Source organism: Ictalurus furcatus, chromosome 9 (assembly GCF_023375685.1).
Source record: "Ictalurus furcatus strain D&B chromosome 9, Billie_1.0, whole genome shotgun sequence".
In the NCBI taxonomy this organism is placed as follows: Eukaryota; Metazoa; Chordata; class Actinopteri; order Siluriformes; family Ictaluridae; genus Ictalurus; species Ictalurus furcatus.
The window spans coordinates 1460924-1477819 of record NC_071263.1 but is presented as its reverse complement, the minus strand read 5'-3'; the positions used below and the strand labels follow the sequence as shown (position 1 = coordinate 1477819).

General features: G+C 42.6%; 2 protein-coding genes across 2 annotated transcripts in view; one reads left to right on the top strand and one right to left on the bottom strand.

The window, feature by feature from the left end:
* The window catches only part of gnpnat1 (glucosamine-phosphate N-acetyltransferase 1), a 139139-nt gene that overhangs the window by 29243 nt on the left and 93000 nt on the right, over positions 1–16896 (top strand). The gene's annotated exons all lie outside the window — the stretch shown is intronic.
* fam184aa (family with sequence similarity 184 member Aa) overlaps positions 1–16896 on the bottom strand; it is a 32943-nt gene that overhangs the window by 8553 nt on the left and 7494 nt on the right. The window contains exons 7-13 of the mRNA XM_053632934.1: positions 13246–13407; positions 11315–11436; positions 10011–10161; positions 5120–5332; positions 3068–3221; positions 2843–2970; positions 1096–1280 (exon numbers count right to left, since the gene is read on the bottom strand). Coding sequence (XP_053488909.1) covers positions 1096–1280; positions 2843–2970; positions 3068–3221; positions 5120–5332; positions 10011–10161; positions 11315–11436; positions 13246–13407 — 1115 coding nt within the window. The remainder of the gene's footprint in view (positions 1–1095; positions 1281–2842; positions 2971–3067; positions 3222–5119; positions 5333–10010; positions 10162–11314; positions 11437–13245; positions 13408–16896) is intronic.

Sequence of the window (16896 nt, the reverse complement as noted above, 5' to 3'; positions counted from 1 at the left end):
AGAGAGAGAGAGAGAGCGAGAGTGCATTTCACCGCTTCTCTCCGCCTCGGGCCTGCCAGAGAAAATCACTTCCTCTGCCCTCCTAATGTCTGCTGTATTACCCTTTATGGCTGCACTGCTGGAGAGGATTATTTATTTATTTTTTTTTTATCAAGAAAAATAGCCTTTCAACTAAATTACTCCACCACACACATGCTAGACTTGCAAATTTGTGCTTTCCTTTGCCGGGATGCAATAAAAACATTTCATTTCACTCGTGTTGTTTATCCGCTGTACAACACTCCCGTTTTCTCAAGTGTAATTGAAACGGAAATGGACGACGAACACAGTTTACTCAGTTTATTCAGTTTATTCTAGCTGTAACTTTAACTTTTCCCTGCCCTGTCCCTGGTTTGTTACCTGACAGTGTTCACCTGTTCTGTGTTTAACTCTGGTTAGTTTCTCTTCTCATACTTATGTTTATTATTATTATTATTATTATTATTATTATTATTATTATTATATTATTTATTAAACTTAGACACAAAGAGTAGATTTGGGGAAAAAATCGTAACAAAATGGTGATTTGGATTCGTTTCTTTTGCGGAATTTCTCGCTGGATTTGCACTCACGCGTAAAACAGAGTCCTCCTTATTCACTGTTACCAATGACCACAAACGTTGTACCGTATGACCCCACGGATGCATTCTGAAGCGAGTCTGTAGATGAAAAAAAAAGGGAGAAACAACGTAGGAAAGCTGAGAGCGAATTGTAAAATGATTCACTTGGTCTGAGAAGGAAAACATTTGTTGTCTTGCTCCAAACATTTGTTCCAGTGATGCTTAATGAATGGCGCGTGGACTTGCTATGCGTACGTGTGTGCCTGTATATTGTTAAGCCGTTCTCAGTGCTGATACAGTGCAAAGCAATTAGCAAATAAAGCACCTGCTGCAAGCTTCATCATTATTTTCATCAAAGAGCTACGCGTGACGTGAAGAGAAAATCCAAAATCATTTAAAAAAACAACAACAAACAAACAAACAAACAAACAAACAGCTAGAGCCCTAGTGTTATTTGTATGTAAGTGTGTGCTGGATTAATGCTCAGTAATCAGACCTGATGTGCAGATTGGCTTCGCTGCGGACACGCAGAACTTCTTTCCCCTTCAGCTCCAGCTCTTTGGTCAGCGTGCTGATGGTTTCGTTCAGAGAGTGAATCTCGTGGTCCAAATCTGTGACCCGGTTCTTCCTGCAGGTCGCCTCCTGCTGCAGGTCCGAGAGCCGAGTCAGCAGGTCCTGCTCCTGAAATTAAAAGAATTAAAGTGTCAGAGTCTCAGCATCAGGAAATAACCGTAATCGTCCACATAAAACGAATAAAATCTGATCTGAGTGCTGCACTGTTTTTTTCCCCCCCTGAAAACATTGCGTATTTTGTTTACATCTTTCGACAGCCTTGCCTCCTAGGAAGTAAATGAGGGTGTTAAATATAGAACTAGAGCGCAACCTGAAAATCCAAATTCAGCTTAGATGAAAAACATAAATAGCACAGCTCGGTACACTTCACCGATTCGACAGAATTTTTTTTTCGAACCTGCTTATGTAAAAATATTAAACAGGTAGGTCATGCGAAACAGCTAAGCACTGTGCTGGATTATTAATATTGTAGCTGCACAGGAACGAAGGACAGAAGGAATAAGAGCGAAATGGTGAAGCAAACCGAGAATGCAAGATTAATGTGAAGACGGAAACGTGCGAAGGACGCCGTCTTCTCCTATTCTTCATTTTCATTGCTCACTTTCCGGTAAAGTGGGGCTTATCCGCGTAACAAATTCATCACTGTCATGCGCGAGCTCAGGCTCCTGCGGCTGCTACCTGTACGTGACAGCCTCGTTTATTTCCGAGCTTCGCTCGGAGTGTCGCATCTTCCGGTTTTTAATAAATCCAGCCGGGAAGATTCATCACAGATTTGTGTTTCCGTTTCTTTCTGTGTTTGGGAAGCTACAGTACCTCTCTGTAAAACCGGAACGGAATCAGCTTGCATGTCTTCGCCACTGAACATCATCTCTTTATACGATTTTATATATCCCTGTCATCTTTCATGAAATATTATAAACGCAGGTCCAAAAACCTAACTGTGTTTCTTTGCTAGCATTTGTTTCTTACAAACTACGTGTACTATTGTTGTTTTGGTGTCACGACAATGTAAAAAGTGGAAGAAGAAGAAGAAGGAAAAAAAAAAAGGTGGGCGTGTCTAATTCGTGATTCTCTGATGTGATCGGTTAAAAGGTGTTGAGTAATTTTCTCGAAATGTTACGCCTGGTATTAATGCGCTTACTCTAACGTATTACCATTTCCGGAGTAACAACTTACACAGGCTGAGCCTTTACATAAACGGACAATACGTGACGATTAGCGATGAACGATTCGTTCATTTCGAACGGATCTTTAATATGACTCGGGGACAAGGAGTCGTCTCGGAGAGCGATTCGGTGGTTTTTGACCGTGCATGCGCTGCAGCACCCGCATACAGGTTCTGTACAGGAAACAGAAACGATTAGTTCACGTCTCGAGTCTTCGTTTGTCACGTTCATCACATCCCCGCTGCGTTCAGCCTATGGGGCGGTCACATGACGAACGGACGACTCGAACCCGAAGACTCGAGACGTGAACTAATCGTTTCTGTTCCCGGGGGAACAGACGTGACAAATGTGACGTGACCAATCAGAGTTGAGAATTCAGCAGCACGATTGCGTAATGAACTATATTTATTTTTCAGTTTGTTTGTAGTGTGTGAGAAGTGCATGAGTAGGTATAAAGGTGTGTGTGTGTGTGTGTGTGTGTGTGTGTGTGTGTGTCTGACTTACATGCTGTTTGCAGCACTCCACTGTTTTGTCCAGCTCTCTTTTGGCCACTGTGTTTTCTTGCAGGTGTTTCTGTCGCAGGTGCTCAATAGCTGTAGCATGGAGGTGATTAAGCTCCGATCGCAGAGAGGCTACAGCACACACACACACACACACACGTGAAACACACAAATGCAGGTATTTAGATAGAGTTAGTTTCCAAAACCACGTATGTGTGTTAAATCATACCCAGCATGGCCTTTCCCTCGTCTTCAAGCTCGAAGCGCAGAGTTTGGAGCTCCTGATCAGACTGTTGCTGCAAAATCTCCAGCGTCTGTCTGTGGGCTTCTCTCAGCCCGTGCAGCTCCTCACGCTGCTCCTGCTTCAGCCGGTCCTCCAGCTCCTACACACACACACACACACACACACACACACACCGAGCACAACCGTAAGTGTTACTCCATCAGTATTAATCGTATTAACCCTAGCTTGGACCAAGCCACCTTGATCGAATTCTAATTCGTTAACGCTACGATGTCCACAAGCAGTAAAACACCTCAGGACGTGCGGTTATAGGAAAATAATCAGCGACAGAAAACGCTCGATGTTACAAAGACCGCTTCGTTTAATAACGAAGCAGTTCTTTTTTTAAATTCATTCGCCTTGTGAAAGAAGTAGTCGTTGCTATAGAAACGGTAGCGTATAAGGACGTTACCATAAACCTGTGATCTGCCTTGTAGCAGACAAACACGCAGATGACAGAAACACAACAATACAGAAACACTGCGCCTACTTTTCATTACGTAACAAATCGTGACAAATCCGTTTCTCGCGCTTTGCAGTGCCGAATGCCTGCTGAGTATCTGCTCTATTTTAACCGAGCGCATCACACAGTCCACCCACAAAAGCCCAAAAAACAGGCCATCCGAGGCCTGCGTTATCATATGCACAAGCGTTATGAGATGAACGCTACCAATCTGCTTTATTCGTTTCTTAATATATTTATTTGTCGGTAATCCGAGCCAAAAGCAGCTTATAGAAAGGACTGTCTCGACCACCAGCTTGAGAAAAAAAAGCCCTCAGGTGCTCTGCGTGATCCTTTCTGCTTTTCTCTAGACTCATTTCATCATCAACTACACCGGCACGGTTTCGATAAGCTTCAACGTTCCGAAAGGCGATAGAACGAAGCAGAAATCTCTCTTTTACAGCATGGAAAAATGCAGCAAAGGAAAAAATTCACTGTGCTGCATTTGACTAAAGGTCATAGCTCGTAGTTTTCGACCTCCGACCAAAGAACCGAAAGCAAAGAAGATGCCCGGAACTCGGAATTCCTACTTGGGAATTCGGAAAGAAATCCGAGTTCAGCGAGTGACGTCAAATCAACAAGGCTGTTCGTAGCATGAACTGTAAACAGCAAGTAAGCACTTCTTGTCTTTAAATGCGTTAGAAATAAGTATTTCCTTTAGTTCAATCAACATACAGACGTATTTGCTTCTTAAATCTACAGTCCCTTCCAAAAGTATTGGAACAGCAAGGCCAGTTCATTTGTTTGTGCTATATACCAAAGATATCTGGGTTTGAGATGAGCTGAAACGCTGTTCAGTTGGGTTAAGGTCTGGTGATTGACATGGCCAGTCTAAAACCTTCCACTATTTCACCCTGATGAAGTCCTTTGTTGAGCTGGCAGTGTGTTTTGCTGCATGATGAAGTTCCTCCCTATTAATTTAGATGCATTTCTCTGTAATTGGGCAGACAGAACGTTCCTGTAGACTTCTGAATTCCTTGCTGCTACCATCATGAGTTCCATCATCAATATAGATTAGTGAGAATGTTCCAGAAGCAGCCATACAATCCCAAGCCATGACACTACCTCCACCATGTTTCACAGATGAGCTTGTTTGTTTTAGATCACGAGCAGATCCTTTCTTTCTCCACACTTTGGCCTTTCCATCACTTTGCTAGAGGTACATCATGGTTCCCAAACTTTTGTGGCTCGTCTCTGAATTTCTTGACAAATTCCCTTGCTTGAACTTTACCTAAACAGAACGATGCAGCGGCGCTTTAATCCGTCCAGCTCTCTCACCTGTACACTCTACTCTGTACAAACAGATCAGCCTCCAGCTCTTCAACTTTTATGCTAACACCTCCGTCGAAACCCACTACGTTATGTATCTGCGTTGCATTCTGGGACTTGGAGCTTGCATTTGATGTTTGATGACACGCTGAGTGAGAAAAGAAGCTCCTTTAGTGTTGTGTGTAGAGAGGAGTCCCTGTGTGTGTATGTGTGTTGTCTGTGCTTACCCTAAGCTCGAGCTGGCGCGCCTCCTCCAGGTCCTGCATGGTACAGCAGTGGGCATCCTGCAGGTGGCGCTCTCGTTGTTGATGCTCCAGAGCTAACTTGTGCAGCTCCTGGGCCAAGTGCTGTCGCTCCTGAGTGAACTGAGACTGCAGCTGCTGCAGAGCGCTGTTCGACTGCGAGAGCTGCAGCTCCAGACTTTGCTTCAGTAAGGAGATCTAACACACACACACACACACACACACACACACAAATCTACTCCACCAACACGAACTCCCAGATCACATGACCCATCACATGATCTGCTACCTCATTCTAGTTCCCTGGCCCTCAGACACATCAGCACTAAGCTAAAAGTACCCTAATTTCTCCATACACATTTTGAAGCTCCAGTTCCCAGCATAACATCAGTAGTTTTTGCGAAGTCTTGCCACTTTCGTTCCACTAGTCACGTTACCGAGCCTTTTGTTTGTGTACACGCTTTTTTGGTATTATCCCTGACTGTACTGTTGATTGATTTTCTGTCTAGACTAGTTACACCCGTCTGCTGACTACCTCATACTCGACCTGTCTACAGATTTTTTTTTTTTTGGTTTGCCTGTCTCTTTCTGTCAATAAAACCATACACTTGCTTCCAAACTGTGTCTATGCCTGACGTTTAGGATGTCTTAGATGTATCTTTGAAAGTTGATGAATAATTTAAAGAAATAACCTGGGTCAAAGAGACACTTCATTTTTATTTCCTCTAGGTAACAGGATCATTCGTTTTTTTTTCTCCACCCAGTAGAAGGCCTTTACATCCTGTAGATGAAACTCTGAGTGGTTTATATAACGCGGTTTACAACATGACTCATAACGCCAGACCTGACCATCTGATCACGCCGTCATGTCTGTCCTTGTAGAAATCAATACACGGTTTTACGGTTTTTTTGTGCAAGATAAAATTCAGAAGTAAAGAGAGCAGGTGCCTGGACCTTAACGGTTCACAGCGCTTATAAAAGATTCATTTCGTCCTTTCTAAAACACCGAGATGCACTCGGACGACTTAAAAATAGCTGGAGGGATTTACGTAACATCTGCAGGGCCACCTGAAAAACAGAGCTCCTCGGAGATAAAAACGGGATTACGGCCTGCGAATCCGCGCATCTTGTTAATAACATGGAACTAAATTACATCCTGCAAGAACCAAGATGCAATATCCAGATCCTTAGGAGGAAAAAAAATAATAAATCAGATTTCTTTGCAGTTTCATCTACTGTAGCTCAGTTTCAGGAAATCACTTCGGTATATCATATTTTAATCTGGCACTGCTAGCTCAGTGATTATGTTGTGAGGAACATTTTTTTCCCCAGAACCACTAGAGCGCCGCTGTTGAGAAGGGCGTAGATCTTTTACAAGGGTGTGGCCAGGTTAGACACGATGGTTTCACTAGTGTGGGGCAAAACATGGGATAATGTGGTTACACATATCAGTGTATGTCTTGAGTAGGATCCATATCGGTTATATAAAAGGCACACGCCAAGCAACATTTGTTTGTTGTCTAGAAAGCTAGAGGGAAATAATCATAGCTAAATGTGTTCGCCCAGTGGTCACCAGCCATCTATCTTGAGATCTACCGTCCTGCAGGTTTGATCCCAAACCAAACTCTAACACACCTGTTTTAGCTGATCAAGAACTTCTTAACGCGGTGATTAGAAGGTCAGGTGGGCATGATCATGGTTGGAGCTAAAGTCTTCAAGAAGGTAGATCTCCAGAGGTACAGATGTCCAACAAAACTTCTGATGGGTAATGTGCACCAGGAGCCCCATTAAAGGAGACCCCATCTCACTAGCATATGGGACTTTGTGCAAGATTCTTTTGGAATTGCTGCCCATTTCAAAATGAAGCTGGCTTACCTGTCTGGAAGCCAGAAAAAGAAAGATAGCAAGTCATGGAGATGGTCTAATAACAAAACAATTAAGAATTAAGGTTCTACAGCTATAGGCTAAGACGTGGAGTTTCGTAATGCTAGCCCAACATCCTTTTAGCAGGGAGGCAGCTAGCTAAGACTTGCCGCTTTGTCTGGAGCACGTATTGTTATTTAGTTATTTAGCAACTTTCTTGGTTGAAATGGTTCTCGTAAAGTTCGTAGAGAGTCTAACAGCCAACATTTTACCAAAGGTGTTTTGCTGTAGCCCGTACGATCTAATGATGGTTTATCTAATTGGGAATCTTGATCTAGCACCACATGCAGAAAATAACGCTACTGTATATAAGGCAAACATTATCAGACAGTCCTCCTATAGTTGACTTATTGTAACATAATGGCAATAAAGAGGACGGAAGTGCCAACTATAGAAAGACTATGTAAGGAGACTCCAGAATCAGCACTGTGTAATAATCACTACAAGAGACAGAGGAATTTGAGCACTCTGGTTCTTTTTCTTCTTCTTCATCTTATTAACTGACAATGCTTTGCACTATAGACTACAAGTTTGAGAATATAACGAATAGTAAACCATTAAGGACTGAGCGGGGGAAAATATGGACTTTCTATTACTTGAAAAAGAAAAAAAAACATCAAAGGATTGTACTTTTAATGGAATGAAGGAGAAAAAAAAAACCAAAAGAACTGAACGCAATCTCAAAGACGACAGCAGAGCTATGCTATGGGCAGATATTTGAGCCAGCAGCTTTTCACTTCTCCTAAGTGACAGACCGAGATAGTTCAGCGGACAAGCTGTCATACTGTATTCCTTCATGTTACTTTGTGAGATAAACGCACCGCCAACGGAAATCGTGCACCGCCGAATGCTTTGAGATTGGTGCTGCCCGGTGAAATATTTGACTTCAGTTTTATTTATTTTACCCCACACGGGGTCACTGGGCTGTTGGCGTATCCTGACAAAATGTCGGCTAATCCCTGACAACATCTGAGCTCCAAATAGAACTTCATTTTGGATTAATGTCTAAGTGAGGGCTGAATTACAGCATGTTGTCTGCCAGCAGGCACTTAATACAGGCGTCTGCTTGAGATGTGGGACGGAGAAATTACAGAGGACAAAACTCACACCGCAGACTGAATCAGACACACACACACATAATCAGAGCTGTCATACACCAGTTTTCACACAGTTGTTTCCTTTGGAAACAGCACAATCGTGTACGTTTTATAAGGAAATGAGCTGCAAGTTTTACTCAGCATCTTGCAGAACCGACCAGACTCTGACCGTCGTACTCGCTTCTTATTTCTACAGCAAAACCCACCAGCCTTCATTATGTTTTTGTTTTGTTTTTTGTCTGAAAAGTGGTCTCTTACCACTTAACATGCTGCTTTCTTCACTGACATCCAAACATTTTTCTGTACCATTTCATTTTGTGCTGGAAAACTAATGTTTGGGAATCTAAAACGTTTTTTTTTTTTTGTATTGACTCGATAATGTAGACGGTTTGTACTAAAAAAAAAAAAAAAAAATAGGGTGGCTAAAACTTTTGCACAGTACTGTGAAAGTGGGTGGGATTAAAATTAACAGTGGACTATTTTTGGAGACACCAGAGGATAGTCAATAACAAAGACGTGAGCCAGTGATGGGTCCAGAGCTTCAACTGATCGGGTCTATATTTAGGGGGGGAAAAACATGCGATAAAAATGAATAAAATTTGCTCAACACTATCATAGTATAGCTACCAAATAGAGAGGGTGAAGGCTAACATCAAGCCATCCAACTGCATCTACCCACAATGTTCCACCTACATGAACTCGCACATGGCCTGCGATTGTGCTAGTGTCGCTGTGATTGACAGAGGAGAGAGAGAGAGAGAGAGAGAGAGAGAGAGAGAGAGAGAGTGTAATGCCATCCCTTCCAGCCACAGAGCACAGCCAATTTTGCTCCCCGAAGCAGAGGTCTTCAATCATGTCAGTGAAGGGCCTGTGTGGCTACAGGCTTTCATTCCAAACAAATAGGAAGCGAACTTAATAGTTGATTGGCGACCGAGATGAATTAATTAAACCGGTGGAATCAGGTACGGCTCCTGTTCAGGTGGAAAGAAAGCCTGCAGCCACACAAGTCCTTTTTGTGGATAAGATTGAAGAGCCCTGCTGTAGAGCATTATTCAGTTTTTGAGCTCCATCCATCCATCCATTTTCCATACTGCCAATCCTACACAGAGTCACGGGTGAGCCTAGGGCCTCGGGTATCCCAGGGAACTCGGGACGCAGTGTGCCGACACATCACAGGGCACAATCGTACACACATTCACACACTATGGATTTGGAAATTTGGAAATGCCAGTCAGTCTACTGTGCATGTCTTTGGACTGGATGAGGAAACCGGAATACCCGGAGGAAACCCCCAAAGCACAGGGAGAACACACAAACTCCATGCACACAGGGTGGAGGTCGGATTCAAAAACCCAACTGTGGAGATGCGAGGCAATCGTGCTAACCACTACGCCACCGTGCCCCTCTGGTTTTCAGAAAGGAAAGGAAAGAGCTGGCTTTACACAGAAAGGATTGATTTATGTGTTGCAGTGCATGAAAATGTAATTAATTAAAAATGATTAGAACCTGGTGCGATAACGTACCCGTTTCCTGATATGAGAAAATAACAGTCCCTTGTTGTTTTTCTTCATTATTTTCTTATAACACTTGGTTGGCCGTTATCTCTTACTTACTGACCTGCTGACTGTCACGTGACGTTTGTCAGAAATTGACATATACGTCATGGCGATCGGGTTATACATAGAATAACAGCGGCTTCGCGTTATTAATCTCACTTATTTATAGCAAGCAGTGACTCATCAACACAGATGTGTTGTAATGCTGCTCCTTCACATGGACGTCAGACCACACCGTGACAACCTGAAGCAAATCGAGGCAAATTAAGACAAATGACACACTTTCTGTGTGTGCGCTACCTGCTCCAGGAGATCCTCCACCCTCCTCTGCCAGCTCTCTCTGGCTGCCATGATCTCCACATCTCTCTGCTGAGATAGCTGGCTGAGCGCCGCCTGTTTATCAGCCTCGTATTCATCTGTCAGCTCCTCTTTTAGCGTCTTCAGCTCGGCTCTGCACACACACACACACACACACACACACACACACATTCTTCATCTTAACATCATTATCCAATTATTCCTTGTATAGATCAACCAAGCAATAGTATAGAAGTGTTAGATGGACCAGTCGGCAAACAATAATTACTTTGAATTAATTCCGGCTTTTATCTCTAAAGAAATGATCCGGTCAACCTACAGGCTTGTTTTTGGGAGGTTGGAGGAAACCAGAGAACCCAGAGGAAACCAATGTCGACACTGGGAAAGCAGGAAACTCAACAGAGACAGTAACTCCAGCTCAGATTTGAACCTAGGCTTGAAGTCAGTAAACCAAAAAAATGTACCTCTATAAAATTACACAGTCTACCTGGAACCAGAGGAATCTATGTACGAATGTAAGAAGAACATGATGGGGATTCAAAATAAGTCATCAATGTAGTACACATTGTTGAAGCAGTGTAATATATATATAGGCAAAGTTTTGTGGACACTTAACCTTCACTTTTCTAGGAAAAGCTTTCCACTACATTTTTTTTGGAGCATGTCTGTGGGGATTTGTGCTCATTCAGTTCATTCAGCCACAAGAGCATTAGTGAGGTCAGGAACTGATGTCAGGCGAGGAGGCCTGGATTGCAAATGGCGTTCATCTCAAGTCTCTCAAGGCAAACTGGAACAGGTTTTCTTTTAGGGTTGCTAGTATTCATGTCAATACGTCTTGCTTTCAAACTCTGACCAATGTCCCAGTCCCTCCCTGTGAAAAGCATTCATAACACTACCACCACCATGCTTCACTGTAAGGATGATGAGCAGTACTGGATTTACGCCAAAGTTCAAAAAAGTTCTCATTTGATTCCATCCAACCAGAGAAACTTTTTCCACATGACACTCTGAGTCTCCAACATGCCTTTTGGCAAACCCCAAATGTCTAATGTTTTTTTTTTTTTTTTTTCTGTCTCACCACACTTCCATAAACCCAGCATTGTAGAATGTCCAGGTTATGGTTGTCCTGTGAACAGCTTCTATCTGAGATGTGGATCTCTCCAGCTCCTTCAAGTTGCCATTTTCTAAGCTGTTTAACATGTAAATATCAGGAAACGAAAGGCGAAATTCTGATCCATCACCTTATCTATGAGACATCTCTGCAGCGTGCATCCTAGTTACACTACCTCAGAGCATCCGTCCACTTGTGATCGAGCTCCTTGGTAATTTTATCCATTTTCTGCTTCTCCTCAGCTTTGATGGCAATGATCCTGGCCTCGTGCTGCTGCTTCTGGCTTTCGATTTCTTCCTGTGAAAAACAACAGCCGTGTGTGTGTGTGTGTGTGTGTGTGAGTGTGTATAATGGATCATTATCGCTAAAGACAGAGTGATTACAGTTGATTGCACACAGGAATCATTAGAAACATTTGTTTTCCGCATGCTAAGCCTGGACATATGGAAGAAAATTAGCATCCTGGGCCACATTCACAACTGAATAGGGCTTAATTTTGCTTTTTCGAACGCAGCATTATTCACCACGCAGTGGTGTGCTGCCCAGCTGTGCTGTGAAGTTAATATGAATACGTATTGACATTTTTTTTTTTTCTGCCACAAATGAGTCACTATGTATTCAAATCATGTTTTCTTCATGAACGACCAAATTATTCCCAGTTCAACTGACTGCTGTGCGAGTAACGCATTCAGCACTCCTGAGTCATATTGTTCTATTCTTACGAATACGGACCTTGCTCGTGTTTCTGTCTTGTTGCTGGAAACGTATTCGTGTAGCAGCTGTATCGGTCGGCTACTTTCACGGCTCTGTTGGACCGGATACAGCGTGGAGGTCGATCAGATCAACTAGGATGTTGTTTTTGGTTAAAAGCGTTTGATAAACGTAAATGTCAATTCATAAACGTTAAGGCGTAGGGTCTTTATGAACATGTAGTGTTGCAGGTGCAGGATCGAGGTGAGACAAGTGCATACACAACATGCGTTTATTCGAGAGAACAGTCATAGCAGCGGTTAAAAGATGAGCAGATGGCGTGGCTGCAGGCAGATTTATTTATTAACAATATTCAGGGACAGCTATAAGGTCGACGCCAATAAGGTCGACGCTGTTCTATGGAGAGCCCTTGGAATGTCTATTTACATACATAATGACATCATATTGAAGTGAACTGTAACGGCCATTTATGCACAAGTTAGTTCTACCAACGTTTGGTTGCAATTATAGCTCTACTGGGATATATCTATCAGCTGTGCACATCTGGATACTGATATTTCTGCCCATTATTCTCGCCAAAACCGTTCAATTTCTGTCAGATTTTGTGGAGACCATTAGTGAACAGCAGTTATGAAGTCTTCCCATACACATTCTGGCCTGGGTAGAATGACTGGGCCATCCAAAAACAAACAGGTTTTCTGTTGTTTTCAACCCTGACAAGTTCTCCAGTCTCCCGTGACGTGATGCTGCCACCACCATGCTTCACTGTAAGGATGGTGTTCTCAGGGTGATGCGCAGTATTGGATTTCTGCTAAAAGCCGAGTGCAAAAAGTTCGCATTTGGTTTTATTAGACCAGAGATCCTTTTTCCACATGACTGCTGAGTCTCCAACATGCCTTTTGGTAAAAACCAAATGTTGTTTTTTTATCTCAGTCTCACCACACTTCCACTTTAAAGCCCAGCTTTGTGGAATGTCCAGGTGATGGTTGTCCTGTGAACAGCTTCCATCTGAGATTTGGATCTCTCCAGCAACTTCAGAGTTAACCTTGGCCTATGCTTGCTTCTCTGACTAATGACCTCCTTACCCAATCACTGAATTTTGATGGGTGACCTCCCCTAATCAGAGTCATGCCATGTTTAACGGTGCTCCATGGGATGGTCAAAGTTTGGGATGCTCTTTAGAACCAAACACTGACTGATAATTTTCCATTAATTGACATCTGATGGCAGACGGTTTCTCCAGATGTAATTTAGTGGTTTCGCATCAACAGGGTGTATATGTATGCTAGGCACTTTATGTGGGATTTAGCAGACATAGCGCTCTTCAAAACATCAGACTAGCATGGACTTCATGCCAAAGATGAGTGAATAGGTTTTATTTTTTCTGGATCCTACCTGTAGATCAGTCAGAACATGACTGGTCTCTCTCACTCTGGCTCTGGCAGCATCCAGCTCGATGAGCAGCTTCTCCTGGTTCTCTTTTAGACGAGAGATGTGATTCTCAGCTGAATCCAGGTTTGCCTCACCCTCCCTCACCAACTCCTTCAGATAAGACACCTAAAAAAAAACAGGGCAAGCAAAATCACCTAATCATCACAGAAACAAAACTTACATAGACATGTTTTTCTTTTTCCCATAATATCTTTATTTATTTCAAGACAATATACACTGCTATGTCTGCTTATTTACCCACCACCTCCCCTAACCCCTGAAACTCCCAGGATCCCCAGTACTTGAATGACTGATATATATGGTGCCCCTATGTGTGAGCCCGCATTCTACAATGGTGAATGTGTCCTATCTTCGGATATTAAAAAGTTCAGGTCTATGCCAAGATTATTTAAAGTATACTCCACTGAGTACTTCCGGCCACTTTTCTTGCCAAACTCAGGCGTCTGGTAAGCATTTGAGTACCCTAAATCCAACTCACAGGGAAGACTCTAGACAGTGCCTTAAGGATAGCAGGTTTTGACCAGGTTTCCTTAAATATGAAGGGCTTGAACTGTTTCCTGAAGGTTCTCTAATCAGGACTGGGTCACATCCATGGATCAATGTGATTCTTACTTTTATATTCCCATTGCCAGAGCAGATTTCCCTATTCCTAGGCATGAAGCAGGACATCGCTAAGAATGCTCCACCCCATTGTAACGGATATTATCATGCTTGGCAATGAAGTTTAGCCGGGGCCCAGCCTGTGGTATAGGCTTTTGAAGAGAATGCTTGGATTGATTACAGCAGGTGTAGCGGTAAATTCCTCTAGGATTGACGGAACTCCAGGCATTCCAGGCATGGATCATCGACCTGCAACTGGACCCCAATCATGACAGGCTGAAATGTTCCTGTCTCAGTAGAGACATGCAGTACAGGGCAGAATGAGTCTGGTTGGAGGTTGTTCCATGCCGGAGAAAGATAATCACCACAAAGGCTTCCCTCACAGGCTGGGGGACAATCTGGCGCTACAGGATTACTGAAGACTAGTGGGTCTGCAGTGTAATATCTATCAACCAGAAGTTGAGAGGTGGTCCACTTGGTCTTAAGTCTTTCTTGACAGTTCTCAGATACTGCTTTGTTGATGGTCAGTTATGTTATGCACAAAGGGTGAGCTGTTTTTTTCCATGCATGATTTAACCTCAGGTGGGCCTTGGTACAACCTTCTCACTGACAGCAATTCATCTGGCGGTGTAATGGCTGGCAGACCCACTGTCGAAACTGGGCATACATCCAAGGCAGTAATACATCCAGCTCTGGGAGGTTTGGTCAGGCACAAGATTCTCTACTTAGTAGCAGAAGCTTTGTCATTACCTATTCTCTTCCCTATGCAAGTGTACTACTTAGGCAAGGAAATGGTTTCAGTGCGATTATAGAGTCATTTGGGATTCACCCAAAGGCACACCGCTTCCCAGACAACTGTCAGCTTTATTATGGTAACTATTAATCAAAGACAGTATAAGACATGAGTCTGTTGTATATACCTTGTATAAATGTATAAACATGTGTTGTATGAAAACATTTTTACACATTTTACACAAAATCAAATGTATTATTGCTTAAAAAATACACAAGGGTAGCACTGAAATGGGTATGACCCTTTCACTTTTAAGTTTCCTGAAAGAAAATGGGTTATTTAGTTAGTCATTTATTGTTTTGTTTATTGTCTTGATTAAAAAACCTGATCTTGACCCGTCTCAATTGTCCAGCTATAGACCAATATCAAATCTCCCCTTCATCTCTAAGATTTTAGAAAAGGTTGTAGCAAAGCAGTTATGCTCGTACTTAGATAGGAATAACATTCATGAAATGTATCAGTCAGGGTTTAGACCTCATCATAGCACAGAGACAGCATTAGTTAAAGTAGTAAATGACCTTCTACTGACCTACGATCAGGGTTGTGTCTCTCTGCTTGTGTTACTTGACCTTAGTGCAGCTTTTGATACTATAGATCACACTATTCTCCTTGATAGATTAGAAAATGTTGTTGGTATTAAGGGAACAGTCCTCTCCTGGCTCAGGTCTTATCGGACCGATCGTTATCAGTTCGTAGATGTAAATGGTGAATTCTCCATGCGTACTGAGGTTACTTTTGGAGTTCCACAGGGTTCTGTTTTAGGCCCACTGCTCTTTACTTTATATATGCTACCCCTAGGTCAAATTATTCGTAAACATGGAATTAGCTTCCACTGTTATGCTGATGATACACAGTTGTATGTTTCAGCGAAGCCAGAGGACAGACAGAAGCTTAGTAAAGCTGAGGATTGTGTAAAGGACATTAGACGTTGGATGTTAACTAACTTCCTTCTACTTAATTCTGATAAAACAGAAATACTTTTATTAGGCCCACGTGTAGCTAGAAGTAATCTTTCTGATCACATGGTTACTCTGGATGGTCTTTCTGTTTCATCATGTGCAGCAGTTAAAGACCTTGGAGTGATTATTGACTCCAGCCTATCATTTGATGCTCATGTAGATAATATTACTAGGATAGCCTTCTTTCATCTCAGAAATATTTCTAAAATAAGAAACATATTGTCACTACATGATGCGGAAATACTAGTTCATGCATTCGTCACCTCTAGATTAGATTACTGTAATGCCTTACTGTCTGGATGTTCCAGTAGGAATATAAATAAGCTCCAGTTAGTCCAGAATGCAGCTGCTAGAGTCCTAACTAGAACTAGAAGGTACGACCATATCACACCGATATTATCAATACTGCATTGGCTCCCAGTAAAATCTCGCATTAACTATAAAATACTTTTATTAACCTATAAAGCACTAAATGGTCTCGCGCCACAATATCTAAGCGACCTTTTGGTTTTCTATGATCCGCCACGCCTACTTAGATCAAAAGATGCAGGCTATTTGACGGTACCTCGAATAGTGAAGGCTACAGCAGGGGGAAGAGCTTTCTCTTATAGAGCCCCACAGTTATGGAACAGTCTTCCTATTAGTGTTCGGGACTCAGACACAGTCTCAGTGTTTAAGTCTAGGCTTAAAACGTATTTGTTTACTCAAGCCTACCCTGACTAGATTCTGTTCTACTACTTCGCAGTCATAATAATCTTTTTTCTCCCTCTCTCCTTTCGCCGAGCCCCACACGAATTTATGGAGATACTAGAGATCCAGATCCTTTCTGCCTCTGGATGGAGCTCAAATCTTCTCTAATTCCAGACTGCTGGGACTACGGCTGCTCCTAAGGCCATACAGACTTCATATAAATCCATAATGAACTTTTTCCCACTATCTGTTGTTACCCAGATGAGGATGGGTTCCCTTCTGAGTCGGGTTCCTCTCAAGGTTTCTTCCTCTTAAAACATCTTAGGGAGTTTTTCCTTGCCACCGTCGCCACTCAGTGGCTTGCTCAGTTGGGATAAATTCGCACCTTTAATATCTGTATACCATGTTGATATTTCTGTAAAGCTGCTTTGAGACAATGTCTATTGTAAAAAGCGCTATACAAATAAAATTGAATTGAATTGAATTGTTTTAACCGCACGTTATACCGTATATTGTACTGCCGGACTCGGTATCTCGGCTGATTATTTGAGG